Genomic DNA, 25,513 nt, shown 5'->3' with positions numbered 1-25,513 from the left:
TCCGAATTGGGGGCAAAAACGTTACTCCAACGCGTAAAATTGGTAGCAAAGGAAGAAAAAAAAAGTCGACCGTGTAAGCGTGGAAAATGTCGCGTTAGGCGATTAGTTCGCGGGAGCAAAGAACGCAGTGAAACGCAGAAAAGGGAGAGGACGTTGGATATCGCACGTGCGCGATCACGCGTGTATTTAATATTTATCGCTGGTGACAATGGCGACAGAAAGATACATCGACTTGGCCGGATAAACGGACAGCCGAGAAATCCCTGGAATCTTTTTCTCGTGCCAGTTTTTTGCGAATTTCGATCCTCTTCTTCGTTTCGAGCGGAAAACCGCGTGGCCCGCCGGGCCGTCTGTCCGAAAATAAAACGTCGCGAGAGCCTCAAGTCATCGAGAGTTTTTCTCGCTGTCGCGAAACGACTTTTCGTCGACGAACGGAATCGTCCAGGTGGCCCGTAGTTCGGCCCAAGTGCAAAACTGCGACCGTTTCCCTTTAAGTGTTCCCTGTTCCCGTATATAGCCCGTAAAAGGTCGCTGGAAATGGCTTATCGATTATGGAAACGGCCCGGGATACGATGGTTGATCGATGGGAAACATTATCCAATTAATTATACGATGGATCAACGGGCAACAAATTAATTCAACGCGCGGCGTAATTTATTTCGCATTGTCCCGTAATTGGTGGGCTGAATGAAAGTGAAAGCTTTCCGTGAATCGCTGCTCGGCGAAAAGGGAATGCAGATTATTCTCGGATCCTTCGCCTTATTTGTCACGTTGCCGATAGATTCGGCCTCGGACACGGATCTAAATATTCTGAATAACAACCATCGGGAACGTGGATCGTACGACGATCGAATGTTACGTTACGCGCGTTGCTCTACGTGTTTCTCGTGGGAAATAGAAAAGCGATCGTTTCTCGGACAATGGCTGGCTCGTGTTTCGGGCAAATGTCGTGGAACGAAGTGGAATCGGGCGAGTAAATGCGCCGCTCGGCCGTTCAAGAGCACCGACGATTAAAGTTTAGCCAAACGTGGGTGTTCACTGGGTTGCAGTCGCGTCGTAAATTGCCACGACGGATTACCAGCTCGTAAAATTTCCAGTTCAAGGCCGGACGAAGGATGCTCTCTCGACGCACCACGGTAGCGAGATAAAATCACGATCTTCTCACGAATCGCGCTAAACCAGCGCGTCTTCGCCGTCGTTCGACGTTTTTCTCTTTCTCTTTCCTCCATCGACGCGCCACTTCCTCTATGGGAAAAGCATACTCGCGTAAAAGTACACGGAAACGGTTGTCGCGAACGAGCAAGAGCCCTACTTGGGCTCTCCGCTCTGTCGTACGTGACACGAGCTCGTAAAATGACTCGAACAGGTTGTCGACGGATTAAAACGTTTCTTATCTTATTGTCAGGTACAACGAACGAAAGATAGACGACACGTTATCGCAACGTGCCAGCGGTGATAGCGCGTCGTTCGATATCTCGGAATTGTTATGTAAAGCGCGTTTTTCGATCTTCTGTCGGCAGGGCGCAGGCGAAACGCTCGATTTCAGCGCGATATCTTCAACGCGTGTAATAAAACGTAATTAAATCGTTGAAAAGTCGCTGGATTCCGTTTTGTCCGGACTCTTTGGCGGCGCGGCTAAGTCGATTTCCGATCCGTTTACTCGTTTTTCGTTTATTCGTTTTTCGTTTATTCGTTTTCCTTTTACTCTTTTCTTCTGGTGCTTCGCGAAGCCTTTTTGAGCCAACGCCGAAAGGATACACCGCGATCGAACGGCGGTGGACCTACCTTCCGGCTGTGACCTATTTCCCGTAAACTCTTCATTTCCTCGAATTTTTCGTCCGAACGAGAGATAGACCGGTAAATGGTCTGCCCATTCCGATTCGGTTCGCTTCCCCTTTTCCTTCTCTCGAGTTCGAAAAGGAACTGAAAACTTTTCAAAGAGATCTGGAAGCCGACCTCCGCGACAAACACTTGGATTATATTGAGAGTCGCGTAGGTTGGGTAATTTTCCTAGTCATCGAGGAACGATTCGACTCGATACCACGCACGTACACGAGACGACCTGGCATTCCGTAATTCATCGTACCTTCCCTGGCTCTAGGTCATTACGATTCCCACGCTTCCATCGCCACGTTCAACCGTACGTACCGCTGACAGCAGAAGAGCTGGATACTTTAGTCAGTTTGCAACGTTGCACGAAATCCACGATGCGATGGTAAATCGTGCTCGACCGAGATTTACGCTTCGTTTCTCTACGATTTATCCGCTCGAAAACCATCCAGAGAGATATCGTAAATCGAACCGAAACGAGAGGGAGGTCGCTTGAAATATGACGTTACTGTCGTTACTGACGATACCAAAGTGGTTGACGCGTGATATGGAAAGCGATCTGAAGGCGAGACACGGGCATCGGTTTGAACGGTAGATGAGACTCGGAGACGAGCCAGATTCGTTCTACTCGAATTGGCCGCGTTTAGACGATGTTTCGTCGCTCACGCAGCCGATAAGAAGAAGACTCTTGCGCGGGCGAATTAGGTTAGCTGCTTCCGGTTCCGGAGAACGGTGAAAGCCTCCACGAGTGATCTCTCGCGAAACGCGACACCCATGCACCGGACGATTCGCAGCAGTTTCTTTGCCGCCAGTACCTCCGCGTTCTTCGAAACTCGTTCCGTGAAAATACGCTCGTCGCCTGGACGCGGACGATCGGAGCAGAGACGAAGCTGGCTCGTCGTCGATCGTTAACCATTCAGCAGGAGCGAAGACGACCACGGTTACCGCACGCTGCCCCTTCGCTGTCTCGTTCGTGCCGTCTTTCTTACGTAAATGCACGCAAGAAATACTCCGTGCGCTCGCTGCGTTACCTCTATATTTAGCTAAAGTTATGTCACGTTATCGTACGCGCGACTTTAACTTTCTTTTTCGATAAAACTCATTCAAAGTGCGTCCGCGCGTCGGCTATTTTTGCACCCGTGGAATCTCGCGCGGCTTCTGCTTATCCGCAACGAGGATCTTTTAAAGCAGATCCCTTTGAATACTCGCGCAGGGGCTTGGAAATAGGCGGCCAAACCTCGGCCGGTTGTGTGAAATATCTGGGCGAGGGTGAAGAACGTTTCGAGCAACGAAACTTTTCTCCCTCGGTTCGCAGCCTTTCTCCGCGAAGACGATTTTTCCGGCTTTACGTCTCCATCGAAGCAACTTTTTGTCGGCGTTCCCGTTTCTCGAAAAAGTCTCCTCTTGTTCCCGAGCGATGCTCCAGCGCGCTTCATCGACGTAAATCTTTCTCTAAGTTGCCGTTTATCGGGCATCTTTTTACGAACACGCAGCAACCGGAGGTGACGAAAAGAAAACGCAGTTTTGAAGAGCGTCGAGTACGTCGATCTACCGACGACGTCCTCTTCGAGAAAAGCGACTCGAAGCAATCTCGCGACGCTATTAACGCGGTGAATGGGATTAACGGGCCGGAAAAATGTATCTCGTGTTGCCTACAATGGCGAACATCATGGTACGCAACGTTTAACGCGAAATTAATGCGTGCAGCGGTTAATTACCATTTGACGTTCCGATATCTTTACATGGCATCGCGTTTCGAGTTTCGCTCGCGATTCGATTTAAATCTCGATGCAACGGAAATCGGCAAGCGATTGCGAGACAATTTCGCCGGATCTAGAGTTCGATTCGGCGTAAGACAAATCGGAAATGTTTCTTCGTCGTAGCGGTGCTGGTTCGAAAGGCTTCGTAAAGCGGTCGACCGACTAGCTGTAACGCTAATGGAAACTTGCCAAAACCCGTGCTAATGCGGGACCGATTGGCGAATTAGGCCGACGAACATTGTCTTTGGTAATTAAAATCGCCGCAATACTAGCCTCTTCTCGTTGTACGTTTCGAAGAGGTTGACGATTAAGTCGAGTCGCTAGTACAAATTTTACCGCTTTATTTCGCGCAAAATTTAATCTCCTGCTCGAAAAAGAAAAATCTGTTCGATCGGCGACGACGTCGTCGGATGTTAGATTTGCTTGGACCTATGCCGATGGAGGAACGCGATTTCTCGCCGGTGAAAACGCAAACGAAACGTAACCACTTTCGTGAGATATCTACGGTTCCGGATCGTGAAGTAATCTTACCAGTTGTGCGTTTGCCGCGTTAACTAAGCGTCGTGGGACTCGTAACGAGGAGTCCTTCATTGCGAAATAATCTCTGGGCTCGTGGAACCGGGCCGTCCGTTTCTCGTTTCGAATCTGTTCGTCGTTCTACGCTGTCGCGCGCGTCTGTTCGCCACGATCGCCTACGATTTTACGTAACTCGCCACGTACGAACGGCTAGAAACGAGTTTCCCGCATCTTTTTCGTTATCGATGATAGCGCGTAACCGATCGAAGAAGGCGGATGGATGACGGCGAAACGGAAGTGGCATCGTCCTTCTCACGCGCTAAACGTTATGCGTGCCGCTACCATCGAAATTAATAGACCGCCATTACTTGAGCTAGTGAATCGAGTAAGTATTGGGTTCGTTCGTATCTAGTACAACAGGCTGTCTTCCGAACGAAAAGAATAGATACTCGGGTGATGCACCATTTACCACGTGGAACGCCTTTCAATGACGGCGGATTTCGATGACGTTGGAAGACGTGGGTCGCGTCGGTGCTTCCTCGTTAGCTGCTCCACCCTGAATTCGTTGACAACAAGGGCAACCGGAAGCCATCCGTTTACGTTATTGCTTATGATTGGAACGTTCGCATTTTAAGAGGCAATAAGAAACGAAGCGTGAAACGTTTCAGCGACTCGCCGTATCTTCCCTGTTACGTTCTAGTTTCGTAACACGCGTTTCGTGCTGCGAAGCGGCATACGGGGCGTGCAATTTGTATACCGTGAGATGCGCGCGTGACTCGTATATCCTCGCGCGGGTCGCGATACAAGCCGCCCAGTCTCCTCTCGGCTTTTCGCTCGTCCGGGAAACGGAGATTTTTTGACTCGCTGCCAAACGTAGGAATAAAATATCGGGTTCGTTACTCGTTATCTCTGGGATATACAGCCGCGCCAAGTCTTACCCTTGGACCACGGAATCGCGAGAAAGAGAAAAAAGATCGTGCCATGGGGCATCGAGGGGAAAAGAGGGACAGTTAGGACGATCGAATGGAAAAAATGGGCGATTCCTGGAGGAAGTGGTGGTTTCGTGGAGTGTGTGCGCGAGTAGCGGAGCGGAGAGTTTGACGGGGCGTGACTTTCATCGAACCGACGATACCCGATCCCGGCGAAATACCGCAGCCTCCTCGTCTCCTCGATTTTCGAATATTTGGCCGCGGGCCAAGTCCTTCTCATCGGTCGAGCAGCATCCCGAGTCACGACATCGGATACGTATTAATGGACAAACCTCATCAGCGGTCTGTTAAAGACGCGTTTAACGATGCTCGGACCCGACATCGGCTCCCGTCTTCTCGCAGCCTGCCTTTGCAGCTCATAAATCCTTGCGACAACGAAGCCGGCTACGCGTACCTCGGAACACCGCCGGTAATTGCCTCGGTACGAGTCGACACGTTATCACGCGCTTTTTATTACCTTCCTCTACTCTTTCCATCTCGTATTTCGGCCATCGTACGTCTCCGATCTTATATTCGCTCCGCCAACGTTCTTTTCGCTGATTCGTCCAGTTCTACTTAATTTTTTCGGATCGCGTTACCGGACGTTCAAACGAAATTTAAGCGACCCGCTTTACGAATCCACGCGAACGGACGCTTCGATTCGCGAGAAAATATCTCCACCCCGGCGAACACGCGCAGCAACGATTCGCGTTCGGAGAATTCTTGGTCGGTCGGTGATCGCCGAGTACCTGGCGACGTTGCTCCGAGAAAAGGCGGATTAGTATCTCGCTTTATCGATTTCGTGTCACGATAAACTGCTTTCTGTCGTCGGTGGAAGCCATACTCGCGTGCCTTCTGCCAATCTCTGTACTCTGGAACGTTCCTTGCGGTTCACGGTCGACGTTATCGCGCGCGCAGCCGGAAAAATCGATCGATCCGATCGACGGGCCTGGAGATCGGAAGACCGTGTCGTCGTCGCGGACGAACGTCGGAGAGAACCGTGCGTGGCAAGGCGATCGCTGACTCGGAGGCGTTACCGAGGGAAATGGAGAGAGGCGAGGTCGATATTCGAGGAATCCCTCGGACGAGCTAGCTCCTTATACCTGCTCGTGCATTATCTTCCGTTAACTGCGGCGCATACCGTTATCCATTCCTCGCGTTTGCAACCACCAGCTGTACCGGTCGAGCTGGAATTCGCGTAGGTCTCGATCTGCCACGATCGAGAGCCGCGAGCGCGCGTCGTCCACCTTTACTCTTACTTTCGCCCAACGACCGGCCGTTTATCGCCGATCGACTAGCAGATGGTGACACCGATTTTTCACGCGACGCAAATTCCTATCTTTGCATCGGCGTTTGGCAATCTTCCATTGCGTGTCTTTCTCTTGCTTGCAGAACATGGAATGAGAGAATCGAGCTTCCTTCAGGGATGAACTCCTGACGAGAGAGCAACGCCTGCCACCATGATGGAACCACCAGTTACGAGCAAGGTCCTGCGGGCTCCTAACCTGAAGAGAGGTCAGGAAAACGTCAGGATTCAGGACAGGGTGAGTAGAAGGAAAATTCGTTTGTCTCGCTTGTATCGGGTTGGCAACTAAATGATTGCGGATTTTGTCGATACCACTTAATGAGAAAATCCGCAATCACTTAGTTGCCAACCCAATAGAATACCCGCATGTTGCTAACAGCTCCTGGCGTTCGTCAGAGTTAGCGCGAAGTAGCTTTTGCTCTCTTGTCGCCTACTTTAACTTGCATTAGGTTGTCCGAAAAGTGTCTTTCATTTACAGACGCGTCTTTTACAAACGTGAAACCTAATCTGTCGAACGTTGTGATCTTTATTTTGATAGAATAAAGTGGATCGTACGTAATTCGATTAAGTAATATAAAACGGAAAATGTGCATCCATTATTTCCTTATAAAACGAGAGAGACTTTTCGGACGACCAACTTCTCCAAGTAACAGTGCAAAGACGATTTCTCTGTTCGCTTTTGCGCGAATCTGCTAGCGAGTTACTCGCAACGTATTTACGAAAATGCTGCGCGGCAATTGCACGATCTGGAAAATTAGAACCGCGTTGCGTTAAAGAGGAAAGCGTGCTTTGATTAATCGGCGTATCTAACGCCTATACAGGGCAGTAAGCGGTTAAACGAGCGATGGCACAGTCGATGTCACCAGTTTTTGCCGCGCTTTGCACGTTCGCGCAGCTTAACAAGCTTCCCCCTGCTTCGATCGTCCGTCGGTAGCGTCAGTCGGATTTTGCGTGGTATATTTAGAAATTTGGGGAAAATTCGCCACCTTTCGAGCACGGATTTTTATCGGAAATTCGAAAGTGTAAAAATCCATAGAACGCGTATGTCGTTCTATTTTCTACGAACGTCGTCCCGAGAGCGACGCAACGCTATTTCGAACGTAAAGTTCGAGCAGCCGTCGTTCAACGTTTCATCCGTCGAGATGGGAAACGCGAACGATTGGCGCGACGAACTTGTCGCGATAGAAGCGGCTTCCACACAAAGCGAACGGCGTGACGTACGACCGACACCGGCCAAGACAATAGTCGCAGTCCAACCGTGTGGATTTCTCGATACGCGCCGGATGCGCGTTATTATTATGCATCCCTGTCCATGCAGCAGCCCCGGATTGACGTCACCGCGATTCTCCATTTTTCGAGGGCTCGCTTCGCCTCGTCTCGAAGCTGCGACTGCGGCCACGCCGCGCCGGTGTCAGGTATGCGCGAACGTGGGCGACGCGCTGCCGTGCACAACGCGCTGCACTTGCAGCCCGCATTCCGTGGCCGGTCGTTTCTCGAGGCCTCGGAGTCTTCCGCGACGAGTCGCCGTTCTCTGCGGAAAATCTCACCGCTCGTTTCCATGCCACTTTCCCTCTCGAACAAGTGGATCGGATTACACGACTCTCGAGACGCGACGCGACGCGTGCGCCTGCACACGCTGCCTTCGTTACATCAACCGTCGCGTAACACCCTGTTATTTTGTTGTCTCGCCACCGAGCGTCGCGTTATCGCGATCAACGTGCATGTATTCGTCTTTCGGCTGTAGCATCGTACGAATCGAACGGAGGCTATCGATAGTCTTCTATCGACGTATCGGACGACAAAAGATACGACGATGTTCGGAAAGAAAAATCTTTGGGAATGGAATTGGAAGCTCGAGGCGTCTTGAAGCGGCGTGAGTCGCTGGCTCGACGCTCGTTCGAACAAGTGGTCGTCGATAACCGGATAATCTTCTTTACCCTGTGAACCGTGCTTCGAAGCGATTACGACGATAGGCGCCTCCTGTCACCCGAGTCGCGTACTAGAAGATGCACGAACGTTCGATCGACGTTCGTGTCGTGATCGAAACGATCGAACTTTTAAACTATTTTCACGTTTGTTCTTAACTTTGGAAGTTAAACTTACCGCTGTAGAGAGAAGGATCAATGGTTTGAAGAAAAAACGAGTCAGTTCATTTACTCAGCTGTTTAATGCGATCTTTTGACGTTTGCTCGGCGATTGACTGAAACCGATCGTCAAAGTTTCCAGATCGGAGAATGTTTAGATTATCGACGCTCGGTTCGCCGCGAACGTGGATGACTGACGCGGTTTCCACGTTTTATCGTCTACACTTCTTTAACTTCGCCCGCTTTATTCCTTTTTCCGACAAGTCAAACTTTCGCCGATCACGTAGATTGCGTTTGCGATTTTTTCCGGCAAAAGGGATGTACAGATTTCTCCTGGAAATTTCAACTTCCAAACTACGAAACGTTGCTCGTGAACGAGAAACGTCGTACGCCCGCGCGAGTTCCGAAGTCGCGATTGTATGAAAATGAACGCGTGGGTGGGCGACGGAGAATCGGTTCTACGCTCTGCCCTTGCCAGTTTTTTAGAGCTACAGCGCTGCTTCGTTGCTGCTGCCTGTCTCAGCGATCGAGGTTAAAATTTTAATTGCTCGCGTTTGGCTCAGTTCGATGAAAGAGAGCGCGCTTGGCAAAGGCCTTCGCAATCTTAAATCGGTTTTCTCCGACGATTTTGCAAATATCGCGATTTCGTCGTTGCCATTGACTTCCAAATGATCGCGGTCCAGAGGAGTCTGCGACTCAGAAGTCCGAATCTGGTCCTGAATTCGGAACTCGTTTCCGTCTGACCAAGACCTCGACAAATTCGTCGGGATGCAGTCGCGAAACAGGTGTATGCCGCTCGCAGCTGGTGCGGATCGTTGACCTAGTCGACACACTTTACCCGGCGAACCGCCTGCTTTTACTTTTTCTTCGAAGGACCAATGTCATCCGTTTCGTCATTCGTAAATCCGTCTGCCCCTCCACTAATCGCCAACAACTCGGTCCATGGTCGTACCACGTGACGTAGACTTCAAAAATTTCCAATCCACCGAATTCTATTGAAAGTTACGTCAACTTTGGCGTCAAAGAAATTTCGACAATAATTCCCCATCGATTCTTCTCCCTCTTCTTCTTTCGAAACATCGATCAGACAGGTGTGACAGGTGGAAAGTCACATGCCCGTGGCTGGATGCGATTTCCTGTTTCGTCTAACGGTGCGACACAACGTCGGTTCTTCCTCTACCTTCTCAGCGACCGATCTTTTCGTTTACATACCGACTTTCAATCGATCGATATCTCTGATACTTGGAGGAATCGCTAGGTATTTTCTCCGTATTCTCTCGCTCTTTCGTCTTTCGTCGACGATGCGCCAGTTAAAAGAACGAAGGAATTAATATCCGAGGTAAAGATGAAACGCGTATTCTGCAACCTGGGCGTTTAACACTTTGACTGCCACGTTGGTAATATATGACCCATTACTGTTTCTCCTGTGACGCCACGGTGGTCATTGGTGACCGGAGCGCTACAACTTCTTACAATTGGAAAAATTGAATGAAAATTGACAGTTAGGGCATTTGGAATATAACCGATAAATAGAAGATACTTTGAAGTAAAAAGTGCCCCATCGAACAATTTAACATTTTTATTAGAACATCGATAAAAAAAACAAATGAGAACAAACTTTGCATCCAACGGTGCACTGTGTTAAAACATTGTGGCTTGCTGAACGAAACATGCGATCTCGTGCCAATGACCCGGGAAAACCTTTTAGACTTTATTACATCGGATGTTAATGTCCAATAAGGGACACACCTTTGTCTGCCATCACAGCCCTTTCGCGTCCATTTTCATCCTCTCTCGCGTGTCACGGGCTTTTACCACTCGCTTGTAGTCGGCTTTTAATAAAATTGCTTCTTATCACGCGACCAGCTCCTCCTCCTTTCTTTGCTTTTTACCTACGATTTTTCGAACGATACCCGAACGCTTATAATTCTTCCGATTCCAAGCAAAAGCGGATTCGTGTACTACGCGAATGGTTAAAAGTGGCACGATTGCTCCATCGAACTTGCACGAATCGGGACAAAGCGAGTTGGAACATTTCCGAGCGAAAAATGCGACCAAGCGATCTTCTTTAATTGTAGCGTTTCAGCTTTTTGCTCTTCGCGTTTAGCAAACAAAACAGTTTACGGTAACCTGGGTTGTTCATCAGCGTCCGGCTTTTTATTACGAAGCGCGTAAAAGGAAGAAACGTGGTCGACTGCGCAAGAATCCCAGCCAACTGCCATTACGTTCTCTTTCTTTTTTGCTGAGTCTTAATCTGCGAGCTTTCGCGTCGCATTAACACGTGGCATTGGTCGTTAAAGCGTGCCATAAAATAATTCGTGGCGGCCATTCGATCGTTTCGATAGAAGCTTCCATTGGGAAAGGGGAGGAACGTATCGAGCGAATTTCGACCGATAGCGAATCTCCGAGGAATGAATTTCCCATCGCGGAAGCGGAAGGGACGTTGCCTCCGCACGACGGATACGGAGATCAGCGTTTGAATTAATTATTCGGTCGTTCCATTCTAGTCGCGCGAGTTCCATCCTCGATTTGCACGAGTTCGTCCCCTTTCGCGTTTCAAGTTCGTTGCCCGGCCGAATACGCGTTCACGCGAACGAAAATAGATGGCCGATTCTTCCGTTCTCCGTAAAAGAAATAGCGTAACGTATCGAGATTTTTATCTTCAAATAACTTCGTTCCGAAAGCTAAGAGACCGCGTTCGGTTGCTTCCTTTCCATCGACGAACCGTGCGATTCCCTTGCAAAACGTCGACCGTATGACGCGCGCTAATATGACGTTCTCGGCTCACCGATTAATAACGTACGTCGATCGGCCGTCGATTCTCTGGCGGCTTACCGAGTTCCAATGTAAATTTCGACGAACGTACGTACACGGTTTTGGCGGTTCATCGAATCGACGAGCAACTCGATTACATCATCGGGCTAAATAACTCGACGTCGTTTCTCCGCGATTACGTGTGTGCATATGCGTATTTGCGTTGCTCGATGTCCGACTGTTCGCCGATCGAATTTATCAACGATACCGGCAACTCCCACATTTTCCTACGACCTCGATGGAGTTTGGTCCGAATTACTTGGCGCAACTTTCCTAAAGTAGTGTTTATTCCGTCGATCGTATAACAGGTACTTACGAAGTTAAATTGCAACGGTGGTTCCCGTTTGGCTTTCTCTTCCACTTCCGAAAGAAGTTTTCCACTTCTCTTTTCCATTGCTTAAACTTCGCTTAAATGGTTCTCGAGTAACAAACGACGTCCGTTTCACGCGTACAAGCTACGGCCGGGTAACGTATATCTAGAAGCACACACCAAGCGATTCTCCGTGGAAAAATAAGAGGAGAACACGGGAATGATATTTTCTCTGCGTTTCGTTTTCGAGAAAATAGAGTTTCAAAGATTTATCAAGTATGCTGGAACGTGGCTACACGTGCCATGTATATCGAACGTATAGGATACGTTCGCACGATAACACTGGAGCTACCACACCAGTCGAATTGACTGGTTTTACGATTTTATTTTAAAATTCCTACTTCGTGTTTTATTTTTTTCCGCAATGATGTAACGACTTTCGCAACGATAACTAAAAGAATAATATAATGAATTTTATTTTGTTCCTTATGTATTTAAACCGAAAATAATTTTGTATCGAGGCTACTTATACCAATACCAGTGAAAATGACTGGTACTTGTCAAAGTGTAAAAGGGTACTGCAATCTGTTTATCGAAACCCAATTAACTAGTTTCCTCCTTTTGTACAACTTCCCACATGTTCTTCAAATTTTTACCGCGTATCGTTCGATTGACGATATCAGTTATCAGGAAAATTCCTAATCGATCGCTAGATGTTAACACTAGAAATACCACAGCAGTCAAAATGACTGGCTCTAGAATTTTATAAACGTGTCAACCCTCGTTTAGGGATCCCAGATGGATTAATAATACCAAAAGTCTACTAAATAACATGGGATTGTTTCTGTAAGAAAGTAACAAATCGATAAATATAAAAATATTCCATTATTACGTATTTCTTAAAGACCATTCAAAAGTCATTTTCATTGGTTTTGATAGAAATAGCTGCGTGTTAACTATCGGTAGTTGTAGTGATAACGCGCGCTGTAGCTGTGTGCCGTGTAGTCGAAAGTAAACGCTACGCGACCAGCTCGTGGCGCACGTAGCCGCCTACTTTCGGCGCCAGAAATCCAGAAATTACAGATTCGCTTTCGTCCGGCGGGAGAAGATTTTTCGGGCATACATATTCAGCGTTCCGGTTTTCGTTCGCGATCCGCTGGTTGCATAGACCGTTTCAATCTAAAGCCGCGATCTCGCTTTCGGAGTTTTACTTTCTTCCTTTGAATCGATAGCCTACAATTGCACGGCAATAACCAGGCCAAATTCGAGTTACGTCGTCGGTCAATTTCACCCGACGCTTCCACGCCGCGATTTTAATCCGCGACTCGTCAACGCCGGTTCAATACCGATCGGACTTTCCCTTTCGATGCTTCGTCGCGTTACAAAACGGCCACACGCGGAGGTGGAGGTGCAAGAGGAGAATCACGCTTCACCGCGACCGTGGGAGGCCGAAAATCGTTTCACCAACGTGGGTGGAGATTTCGTATTCGCCGTCCTTAACGAGCGAGGACGGACGAGCCAAGTGCCCACGTAGGATCCTAGAGTAAACACGATCGAGAACACGATTTCATTACGTGGACCGCCTCGAAAGTCTGAAAGGACGCGAGGAACGTTTCGATAAGAGCGAACACGCACTCGCATACTTGGGTCTGGTTCCTCGCTCACGGGAATGGTTGACCGAAGATCGTCGCATGTCGCCATGAAACATCGTCGTTGAATTCCAAGCAGCAAGGGCGAGAAAGAAGAAACCACGATCGAGTAACGAAGCTTTTCGTCGGAGTGATTCTCGTCGGAGCGCGAATTTCGAGACGCACGAAACGCGCAACTCGATCTTTGGCTCTGCTATTCTCATCTTCCGTGGAAGCCTCCTCGTCGGTTCTTCGCACCGGTCGACTATCGGAAACGACCACGTACGTCGAAATAGGAGAAAAATGTGGCGAGAGGGAAAAGTAGGGAGAGAGAGGGAGGGAGGGAAAATCGAACGGACATCGTCGGCTAAAGGCTTGGCAAGTGGCAGATATACGTTACAGTCACGGTCTCGGGAGTGGGGTTACACGATCGTCGGTCGGAGCGGTAGCCTGGAGAACACCTCAGTTCGGAGTCGGACGTCCTCCGTCGTTCTTCTTCCTCCTGCTCTTCCTTCCATCTCCGGTCGCCCCGTTCGTTTTCCTTTCTCTGCGTGACCGGCTCGTTAGCGGTCACGCGATCGCCGCTGCGAGCGATTATCAGCGATTATAAATCGACTCGTTGCGCAACTAACCCGGTCCTCTGAAACGCCACGTCGCGTTCGATCTTAAGTTCGGCCGGTTACGACGGTGTTTTCCTCTGTTCGATGCGACCAGTGATCGTGGAAGTCTGGCGCAGGCCAGTGTCGTGAATTCGTGAAACGATTTCGTCGGCCAGTGGAAAGGTCGCTGGAACCGAAGAAGGTGTTGATGCGCGAGCGGAAGGAAACGGCTCTCCCGACACCTTTAGCATCGAAGATGCTTTGAGCGACGTTCGTGCTGTTTACGGCGACGCTGCGAGTCTCGGAAGCACGCCAGTGCGTCGACACGTCTCGGTTAATTTACACGCGTGCGAAGCACCGCGCCGACGCTTCCAAGCTACGATCGTTCGCCGTGTCTGGCAAGCGCACGCGATCTACACGGTGATAAACGTATAGACGAACATAGAGGGAGTAGCAAATTGAATGGGAGGAAGATGGAATGAGATGGAATGAGATCTAAGATGCGTGCGCTGGCAAGCCACCGGAGGATCGTTGCCCGAACCTCTCGATCCGAAACGAAGGTCAAAGTCGCGTCGTAGCGACGATTCGCGGCGAAACGAGAGAAACGACTTCGCGTGCCACTTCGCCAGCAAGGATACGGATAATTTTGATGTTCCATCGCGGTCCCGCGACTCGACGGGGAAAGCCAGGCTCGTCGAGGGAAAACGGCGAGAGATGCGAGAAACCGGGGACACGCGGTGACCGAGAAACACGACACGCGAACACACCCTGCACGGACCCGTGGAGGAAAATTGCACGGGAGAAATGGCTCTGATAGCTCCGAGGAACAGCTCGCCCGTGGTACGGGACAAGGAGAGCATACCAGCCTACGACGTACGTATGCACGCACTCGCGATTATCTTCTTTTGACGCCTGCCGATCTCTTGCTACGTCTGTTCGGTGTTCTGCGATCGTTCGTCCTTTCCCGGTGCTTGCGTCCTTCTCGGACGTCGAGGAGCTTGTCGCGTCGTTAGACAGACGCGCGAGGACAGCGTATACGCATAACGATCGTTTCTCGTAATTCCAGCGATCGTTTGCCGAGTAAAGTTTACTCGAATGTCGTCGATTCCGCCGTAATTGCACTTCGGTGGTAGTAGATGCCGTTAGTCGGAGACTGTCGCATGAAAGGATAAAAACGAGAAATGTTTGAGAAGCTCCGATGTAACTTGCAGCAGAAGTCGAGAACTCGAGAAAAACCAGAAAATTCATCGCAGCGATGTTATCGATTCGCTGAAATATTAACGACCGTGATATTGAAAAATAATACGGTTGCAACACGGTGTTGCGATCTCGTTATATCACGAACGCGTATCGAATTAGCCGCATTTTCACGTCGAAACATCGCGGCATTACGTAAACGCGCGTACTTCCGATATCGTTCCGGCCTCGTGTCCATTCATACGTCTGAAAGAACTCGCTTTCCTCGCGTTAACCGGCTCTCGGAGGAAACGATTCGCTTTGCTTTTCCTCGCGGACGTCGTCCAGTCTGTGTCAGCTCGCGGTCGTAACGTGTAGTCCACGGCGGAAAGTGGTATCGATTAGCGAAATCGAGTCGCGGTTAACGCTCTGCAAGCGAATTAATCGATCGCGCGGTTTTTCTCCTTCCATAATTCGTATATATTTACATACTTGGCGCCACGCGTTATTACCGTATTTCGTCCAACGTGAATGGAGTTATTGCACGGTCGTTGATCTCCGATGTACCTTTTCGTATTACGTTTCGATAAATTTACCTGCGCTTCCACCTGGATGTCGTAATCTTGGCGGAATAGCCTGGCTGGTTGGATATAAAATTGACTTGGTCGGCGAGTTCGTTAAAGAGAGTGTCGAAAGTACCATAATATTGTCGCTAAATCTTATTTCCGTGGTTCGACTCGCCGCATCTCGCATTCTTTTACCGCAAGCCAGTTCTTCTTTTTTCGAGATATCGACGAGTTACCGAATCCGGCGGCAATTACCGGCGACAACCTCCAGTCGCCCGAAATATCGAAGCAAGCAAAATGAAAGTAAACGTCCGCGACTGTGCAGAAGGATGAGTTCGTTTAATGACGTTGCAGTTTACTACCGCGCAATAATCCGGCAAACGAACGGTGCCACGGGTTTAATTATTCCGCGAGATTGATAAGAAAAGACCGGTTTCGAAGCGTAAAGGCGAACCGTGTACTTGCGCGTGCGTTGCCTTCTGCGTTAACTGGTACATTGTTACCGCGAACAATCGCGCTACAGCGCTCGCTCGAGCAACGCGATTTCGTTTGTACGCGGACGTTTTTTTTCACAAATTTTCGTTATATAATTTTCTTTGTCACGGCGAGTAGAAAGAACGAAGCAAAGTTAACTGCACGAGCTACGTAGCTACGGTTAGTCGACGGTTTGAATTTCGCCGCTCGATGCGCACGACCATGATTTCACAGAGACAATTCGCATCGAATCGTCTTCTAGCGAGGAATCTAACGAGTGAATATAACAAGCGTAAATTGTGAATAGAAAATGTTACGATGCACGTGCACTGGAAAAATATAGACGTGTGTACGTATGCATATGTATGAGTACGTACTTCAGTTTCTGTGGGAGAAAGGGGCCTTTGCAACTACGCTGATTTCACTGTACGCGATCAGTAGGTATCCTTAAGGATACCTTCATGTTATTAATATATATATTGTCAATATTTCAAGCTGCTCAAAGGGATGAACGTGTATCGTCGGTACAATATCGTCCACATTTATCGACAGACCGCATTTTCGTTGAGAAAGTATTGGCGATGCTATAATTATCGATAGACCTCGTTGCACGAAATTCTCGATTTCGAACAGCCGTATTTTACCGCTTTTGTTCCCTAATTTTAATCGACCGAGCGTCGAACCATCGAGTTGTTTCGTTCGAAGACCGATGCAAAAGTTTCTGCGTAAAAGTTGGCGAGGAAAATCGTTGCCACGATAAACGTTGCTCTCTGTGCACGCCGAAGCGATATTGCCGTTTGATCTAACGTTAAAAGCGCGCCCATTGAAAAGCCTCGCGATAGCGCGTTAATAACAGCCAGGCTTCGATGATTCGCATTCATTCGCACGCGGTGAAAAATACCAAATCGCGCCAACCGATTCACCGATGCGATCGTTGCTTCCACCTTGCGAAAAAAGAGCCATTCGCGCATCTCTGCCGCGGCCAGTTTATCGAAACCGAATTGAAATCGACGTGCAATAAGCACAAAGCCGCGTCGGTTCGTTGCACATCGATGTTCGCGTCGATTCGTCGATCGATCGTTCAACGTCGAATCTCTTTTCGCGATTTCCTTGCAACTTTCGAGCGCGAATCGCGAGTTTAACTCTGGACATGATTTTCACCCGACCGGTAGAGAGCAGGCAGCCAGCCCGTCAAAAATGCACGGAAAGGCAGCGCGTGGCACACTTTCCGCGATAGTCCTTTTCCCCGGCATGCGAGAACGCTGCATCAGGCTCGGCAACCACCTGCCTTCTTTCTACTCGCAGTTTATCTTCGGTACCGTTGCCACGCACCAGCATCGTTTCCAACTTTATCTCTGTCCTAGCTCGCCCAGTGCTACCGACCAATCGAGCGTTGCTCGGCCTGGCGAATTACGCTTTCAATATGCCACTTTAATATGCCGCTTGCAAATCGAAAGAAGATACGTGACGTTACTCCTTTTTCTTCTCTTTTTTCTTTTATTTTCTTTCTTTTTGTTTGATCTTAACGCTATACCGACCGCTAGCGGTTTAACAGCATACGCACCGACCGGCAGCTCAGGCGCAGATTCTCCCTGGCGCCGGCTCTGTTTCGGTTTAAACTCTCCAATACCATTCTTTTCGTTCGTTGAGAATGTTACGTTTTTCCAATTGGTACAAAACTGTGGAAGCTTACAAAGCAACGCAATTGAGCAAGGTACCTTAGTACTAAGTAACAAATTAACTGCTCAAATAATGAGAAAGATTGTCGGCGACAAAAAACCGATTAACAGGCTATCGATCGGTAAAGTGTTAAGCTGTGATTGACTGTCCTGCCGTTGCTCGTCGCGATCAATCTCCACGTACATTCTAAGAACACGAGGAGAAACAATATCTTTTACGTCAATGTATCTGAAATTGTATGCTGCTGTTAACTGTACTGCGTTGCTAATGTCCTCCGCTGTTGAAGCAACGTTAAACATATTTATATATATATGTACGTTTGAGGTACGGTTGTTCGGACTCGTCGTACCGTATCTTTAATTGTGCCAATCGCTACGCTGGCCGCCTCGACCTTTTTGCTGCGAATACCGCTTCGTTGAAACGCAAGCCTTGTATAGGCTTGTGGATGACGATTCGATATGTCTGTCTTTAAGCTGTGTCTATTTGATATTCGTGTATGTCTGTACGCGAAATATTTACCTTGTGGATTGAAAATTTCGCCTGCTATTTTTCAGAGAATACTTGCGAATATTCTTAGAAGGAACGAACTGGGCGAATTTTATATAAACTACATACACGACATTTTAGTTTTTTCTGAAACATTCGATCAACATGTTGATTAGAGCTATTAAGAAAGAAGGCTTTCGATTAAAACTGACCAAATGTAATTTTGCAAAAAGTTCGGTCACATAATTAAAAAAAAAAAACGGTGTCCGACCAGGAAGAAATAACCTCGGAGCAATACGCGAATTTGAACGCCCAAAGAACAAAGAAAATGTGAGACAATTACTGGGGAAAATTAATTTTTATTATAAATTTATAGAGGATGCCCGCAAACTCCTGCAGCCACTTCGTAACTTATTAAGAAAAAATGTCCCATGGTCAAATACGTTCCGTTAATAAACGGTACGATACGATACGATTTAGCGAACCTGAAGCAAGTTCCTTCGAATCACTTTTGGCGAAGAACGTTCAGAGTCCCTTCTATAGGGCGCGTGTGGCGTTCAATTATCATCGCCTCGTAAAATGCGTCGTTTCCAGCTAAACCATTAGCGTTAGCGTTTAGCCTTCTAACCCGGCTTACAGACACACATTTCCAACGCGAAATGGCTAGCTCGACCTCGCTCTAAACAATGCACGATTATAGATTACAACTACGATATCCATTGGAGGGTCTTTAACGGAGTTATTTAGCGAATAAGAAGCGCGCGAGTGACGTCGTGGCCGAGCGAACGAATTCGGGAAGCGTTCGCGTGAAGGAAAATACGTGTTTGCGAGGCAGCCGACTTTTTGTCGCGGTCAGCGAGACTACCGCATCGTATAGAGTTCCTTAATGTAAATTAAAGCCATTGCTGCACCAACGCGGCCATTATCCTCGGCCGAAGCGCGCGTTTCACGGCAAAGTAGATGTACGTTCCCTTCTTTATCGCTGAATTTTGTTGTTTCGCGAGACGCTTTTCCCCGAGGTCGGAATGAAGCTTCGAGCCATGGCGAAACGAAGGAGAGTAGAGATACGCGTCCGCTTGATGGTAGAAGTTTCACGAGCTACCCTCGAGAGTATTTCTCGCGAGTGGACACCGCATCGAGAGTAGCTGTCTTGTTTGATCGATTGAGTCGGATAGTCGCTATGAACGCCCACCTGCGAGAAATACTGGGCAGAATGAGTCAGGAATAGCTTTATTCTCGAGTGGACACGCGGCTTAAATCACCAGGTCCATGGCGCTGATCGGCTAACCGGTCGATAAATAGACAAATAAATAGGTACATCGAATACATGGCGGAAGCGAGCCAGTCGATGGGTCCTGATTAGATCTGTTCTCACGACTGCGTCGATGTATAATACGTAAACGTACAGGAACGCGTCGTGGAAAGTTCATCGAAGGAGTTTCGACTCTCGAATGCTAATTATAGTTCAAATGGCACACGACTTTTCCCTACACGAACAGAAACGTACGCGGTTTATCGGTCAACCGGTTGATAACCGATCCAACGCGTTCTCCTCGACTCTGTTCCATGCTGTTTTCTCGGCGAGGATGATGCGGGCTGTACGGGCGATTAATCGCCTCACGGCCGTCGGAAAACATCGCGGACATTAACGCGGTAATCTGCGAGATCGAAAGATGGGAAGAATCAGCGGTGCATGTGCCCGAGTTCCATTCGATCGGCCCAGTTAGCGGTCGAATAAATCGATCGATACGGCGCGATAAGCCGCGTTTATCGTCGAAGCACGCGTAAATTTCCGTGTCTGGCGTTCGCTTAACAACCGTTGTACGCGCTTGTCGACTGTGTCTGCCGTGGTAGCCTTCTCACTCGCGTACGAGCTTATTCTTATTCTTCGCCGATGCGGTATAACTGTACCAGGGTGTGGCTTACACGCCGCGACTCGACGCGCCGCACGCGGGGAAAAACGGTCTTGCACGAAACTCCTAATGGCCCGTTAGATCGATCTGCTATGGTAACGCGAATACGTATACGTGCATGCGACTTTCCTCCAGCCCTCGTGCGAGTCGCACCCTTCGCCATCCGGTTCGCTTTCAACCATATCGTTTTTGTCGTATTTTGTAGAAAGAGAGAAACCTTGCTTGATGATTTTGTACGCGATCGATTACAGCGCGTGGCAACGAACGGGAGCCCATCTCGTTCCAAACAAATTTCTCTGGCCGATTTTATTCCAACCGCGACCTGAAGTTATCGTACTTCGCTTGTTAGCAGCGATCGCTCACGGCCGAGATTCGTTCCATCGCGAGGAAACGGCACGATGAAAAGGCAGAAAAAAGGCGGTTAACAGGCACGGCACATTGGCGGAAAGAACGCGACGCGATAAATGCGCTGGTAGAATCGGTTCCCTCGATTTTCCAGATGCTTCGGTGTGAACTTGGCTTTATCCGTCGACGATCTTCCCGCGTTTCCCGATTCCTCTCCAAGTTTTACCTCTTTCATCCGAGATATCGCGTTGATCGCACGCGTTCGGCAGATCTGTCGGCTGGGATATTGCTGACGAAGGCTGGAGAAAAATTCCGCTCGATACCGATCAAGCACGCGTTTCAGCAAGTACCGTTTTACACGCTCCCGTTGGCAAAGGGCGTGCGAACGTTGCTCAGTTTTTCCTACAAGAAGAGCGACTGCCGGTCGGACCTCGCAGACGCTACGAAAGAAGAAACGGACGCGTCATTGACCCGTGAAGCAATCGCGTTAAGCTCGAAGGCATCGTTTTCTTCCTTTTGTATTCGCTAAAATATGCTACTCGAACGTCGTGGAACGCATCGCGCAATTTCGAAGCGCCAAGGAGATGAATTATTTGAAGCGCTATCTCGTGGAGTTGGCTACGCACGTAGCAGTTTAATTAGCCTTCTCTACCTCGGCCGTTGCAAACGAGTTTAGCGATAAATATTTATCGCGAATAAAGCTACACTCTTGAAACCGTTCTTCGTCGTATATTCCTCCGCGAGAACACGCTGCACGTCCCGTGTATTTTTCACACCTCGCGACACCCGTTTCGGACATTTACGAATTTCTCGCCAAAGTTTAACTTTGCGCGGATTTCCTCGGTTTTGATCAAAACAACGGAGTTTGTATCTTTTTGCGCGAACTATCCGTTGAATCGTACCTTTTACCTTCGTCTTTTCCTTTCCGCTCGATGAAGTAAGATGCGGTACGATTTTGCTCGCAGCTAAATATTTATCGTTGGCTGCGATTAGCTACGTCCTTCGAAAGATTCATCGTCGCGAGTTGTGTTTTGCGTATGCACAGGCATTATCCCTTCCACGATGCTCCGTGTTCCATGCAAAATTACGCATGCCGAGTCACGCGTCGTCGTGGAAAACGTTCCTCGAATACTCGACTAGGATATCGTGGAATCGTTAAATATGTTTTTCTATTAAAACGTCTTCTGGCTGGACGGCGTTCTCGCTGGCAGAAGAAAACAAAAAATAGGATTTCCGTTAGCGGAGAATTCTTTCCGAATGCCCCGTTGCAATCTCCGTCAAAGTCGGCCAGCCGACCGGTGTAATTTGCATTACGAGCGACTATTCCGGCGCGCCGTAGATGGAAATTGCGATCGTCGAGACCGAAATTTGCATTATGTCACGGCAAAACTGTTTCCGTATCTCGAGTACTGGAACAACTCGAAGCAGTTTGCAAAGTAAACTGTACCATTAACGAACTTTGCGCAAACGAAATCGCAACCGTTGAGAAGCTTGGGGCGTTCGTTTCTCGGAGCCGCGGCTCGTCGACCATCGACTTGGAGAGGAGAGTGCACGACGCGTGCACGGCATCGTTGATCGAGGCGCGAATTTGTCGGCTCTTTTCATTGAGTCGCGTCGAACCGTGGCTCGTGTTGCGTAATGTTTCGTATTATACGAAGGAGACCTTGTCTTCCGTCGGTCGTACATTACGTCACCGTACGGTGTATCGCGATGCAGCGACTATAGCCGCTTTCAGCGCATTAGTCTCGCAGATTACGTCTTGTCCGTACGTGTGTTCTTTTCTTCTCAGTCAGTTGGTCCCTCGGTGCTTCTGCGACTGGTCGCGTCTCCCGATGGAACCTCCCGTCAACTGAGGACGTTTTGTCGATTCGAAGAAAGTTCCGTGGGAACGCGAATCATGCTGAGTCGTGTAAGAGACGTTTTTCTTCTTTTGGCTATTGATTGCGTCACGTAGAATTAAGACGAAAGGTCGAGGAGCGCAGCAGGAGGAATTACGGTGATTGGGTGTTCATCGCGGCGGCGATCGGACGAAAGTACGTGATTTGGCGTTGATAATGACAGCCTTCGCCGACCATGCTGCTTAGTGGATCGATCTCCGACACTGGCGACATGCGTTTCACATCGGAAGCAACGGAGCGAAAGACGAAGAAGAGGCTAGAACACGTCGCGTAACGCGTATCAACGTGCACGGTAACTCGCGATAACGTCGGAATCGGTCACGCTAGTTCGCGATACAGCAGATTTTTCATTGGAGACGGATCTGGGTCGGTCTCGTTATCTCGATCGGTGTACGCCAGAACAGACTTCCCCTACAACTTTTCCATTCGAATCGACGATTCCTGCGAATTTTCGGCTATCGATTCCCTAAAGCCAATTTTCTTGCCAACCAAACGATTTCCGGATCAACGAGCTGGCATCCGGCCTCGACTCTTTCCTGGACGGAACTTCGAAAGAAATTTCGATGAACGCGGTTTCTCGATCGTTTCGGCATCGACGGCCAACGGACGCTGTCTCCACGCTGTTCGACGTTTTCGCGGATGGAACGAAGCGAGATCAAGCGAAACGAAAGTTAAACGAAGACTGTCGTCGTCCGCTTAGCGGCGAAAATGTTTCGTTGATGATTTCGTTGGTACTTGGTGTCGACAAAAAGAGGACACGAGTTTACGACGAGTTTGCGAAACGAGTGGAATCGGTACGGTTCTCGAGCTTGGAACGCGATCGCGCCGATATCGGTCGCGTCAAGTGGGCGACACGTTTACGCAGCAACGACGCTCATTTGCATACACAGCCGCGGTCCGCGAACCAGTCGTTTATTCGTCGTCCTTGCGTGGAGCGTGCACAAATACCGCGTTTTGCAACGGACTTTAACGCAACCTACATACGAACAAAGCCGCGCGCTTAACCAAACAGGAAATCTCGAACTCGCTTATTTACTTTGCGGGACGCGCTCGCTCGTTCGTTCGGAGGATCGAGCCTTTCGGCGAATCGCGATCCGCCGCCATGGAAAAATTAACGACGCGGATCTCCTGCGCGAGTTTCCCTTTCGTTTGGACGTTACGAGGCGCTGGAAGCGTACAGTCGCGACCCCGAGAAGAGGAGGCACGCGACGAAAGACGACTGTGCGAGGAAACGCGCAAAAAAGTCGGCTAATGTACGTTAACGTGTCGGTAGCTCTCGCGCAAGGACGCCGGCTGGATCATCGCTAAAAGCGTCGCAACCGGTTCCACCAGAAGCGCGCGTTATTCGATCGTTAATCGACCGGTCGAGATAACGAGCCTCATGCATCGAACCCGTCGCGATATCGTCGACCTCGATATCCGGTCAGCGAGCGATCAATCACCGGCGGACGCTGTTTTTGCATGTTTTTCGTTCGCAGCGGGGAACTGGATCTGGTTTCGCGACAAGTTACGCGTTCGCGTCGATGAAACGGCGCTTCTGAAACGACTTTTGTCGAGGAAATTGCCCGAACGATCGCTTCGATCGGCCGACGAGGATACATCGCGCGCTGATGCGAAGTCGTCGCGACTCCGGAAATCAGATAACCGTCTCGCCACGGCCGATGACAAACGACGAAGGTGAAATTTATAGCCAGTACCTGGCGGCTGTTTCATGGCATTCGTATGCACAGCCGGTCTCTCGCGCACCTTGCGACTTACGACACCGGTACATTTTCCAGCGCGTGTTCCGCGAAACAACGACGACCACGGCAACGGCTACGGTGGTCGTTGCGAAACCTTTCGTCCAACGACCATAGATGTACATAGACAGAAGTCCGTGGCACGCGCGTTCTCGTGCCCACATCCGCCGCGTTACGATTTCCATGGTCCCGTGCTGGTGCTGAACGCAATGGGTGTACGTCGCCAGCGAACCTCTCGATCGACGAGCGTAGGTCGGGCACCACTAGCGCGTTCGTTTCCGAACAAAATCACCGTATTTCTATCCCAATAGCCCAAATCTCGGCCTTGCTCGCCGAATGTTCGTTCAAGGTCTCTCTCCGAGCTATCCAACGGAGATTTCCTTGGTTTTTCGTCTCCGTAGGTTGGTCGCGAATTGTTGAAGATTTTAGTAGCTCCGATACGCCGGTACCGATCGAACGCGTTCGACCGAGAGAAAGTTGGGACTCGTCGTAGATGGACGAGGACCAAATAGACGTTGTGCGGTGTAGGTTGGCGATCGGTCTTGAAATCGACGATTCAAGCTCGAGTTTTCTAGTGGTGAAAAAATCCATCGAGAGAATCTCTACGTTTAAGAGAGATGCTATCGTCCGAATCGAGGTATCCGTGAACGCGACCGTTAAAATCGTTAGACTCGCAGTAACGATTGGAGAGTTTGTTAAATTACGGAGAACACGCTGCCAGATATTCGTACGCCACGCGCGACACAGTTCTTCGTTTAATCGCACACAACGATGCTCCGATCTTCCCTTTCTACCTGTCGTGGTTTTCTCTGGTCATTGCGGCGATCGATCAGCTGCTCGCTCATAGATGCAAGGTTTCACCCCGCGAGAAATTACTTATACTTTCTCCGAAGCTCGAATCGTTTCGCGTGTCGCGCTCCCCTCCCCCGAGACTCGTTTCCTTTAACGAGGCGAATTAATTCCTCGAGATTCTCGGATCACTCTACTTACCATCGACACGAACGAATCTACTCGCCGGGACACGAACGAATACCGAACGAGAAACTTTGGTCGGACTCGAATCGGTCGCCTTCTCCTTCATCGTTATTACTACCAGCTGGAAGAATTCATTTTTCCTCATTTTTACGTAGAAAGAACTTTTCTCTACGTTTGTCGTTGTTATTAACCCATTTGCATCCAAGCGCGGATTATTACGCAATCGGGCGACCGTCTTCTATCACGAAGCGCGGATTATTACGCGCGCTGCGACTGCTTTTTATCTCAGTCGCCAAGTATCCTTCGGATGTGAGAGATCACGTTTGACCCGTTTGTCAGCATCTCGCCTGTATCGGTTTATTATTTTCTAAACAAGTCTTACTTTTGTTGTGAAAATCTTTTTAACCGTCACTGTGAATAAGTACCGTCAATCTTAATTAAATTTA

The 25,513-nt window shown here is 49.1% G+C and overlaps 1 protein-coding gene across 8 annotated transcripts in view; it reads left to right on the top strand.

The window, feature by feature from the left end:
* The window catches only part of LOC126921030 (mitogen-activated protein kinase-binding protein 1), an 82,180-nt gene that overhangs the window by 23,116 nt on the left and 33,551 nt on the right, over positions 1-25,513 (top strand). For 6 of the 8 annotated variants that reach the window (XM_050732168.1, XM_050732170.1, XM_050732171.1 and 3 more), the window contains exon 2: positions 6,467-6,618. In XM_050732168.1, the coding sequence (XP_050588125.1) occupies positions 6,535-6,618 (84 nt within the window). In that variant the 5' untranslated portion in view covers positions 6,467-6,534. Of the gene's footprint in view, positions 1-6,466; positions 6,619-13,646; positions 14,689-22,175; positions 22,365-25,513 lie in introns of those variants that run through there. The other 2 variants (XM_050732166.1, XM_050732169.1) reach the window with 2 other exon arrangements.

Source organism: Bombus affinis, chromosome 10 (genome assembly GCF_024516045.1).
Source record: "Bombus affinis isolate iyBomAffi1 chromosome 10, iyBomAffi1.2, whole genome shotgun sequence".
NCBI classification, from domain to species: domain Eukaryota; kingdom Metazoa; phylum Arthropoda; class Insecta; order Hymenoptera; family Apidae; genus Bombus; species Bombus affinis.
Note: the sequence above shows the minus strand (reverse complement) of the source record. Positions and strands in the feature narration are given on the sequence as shown.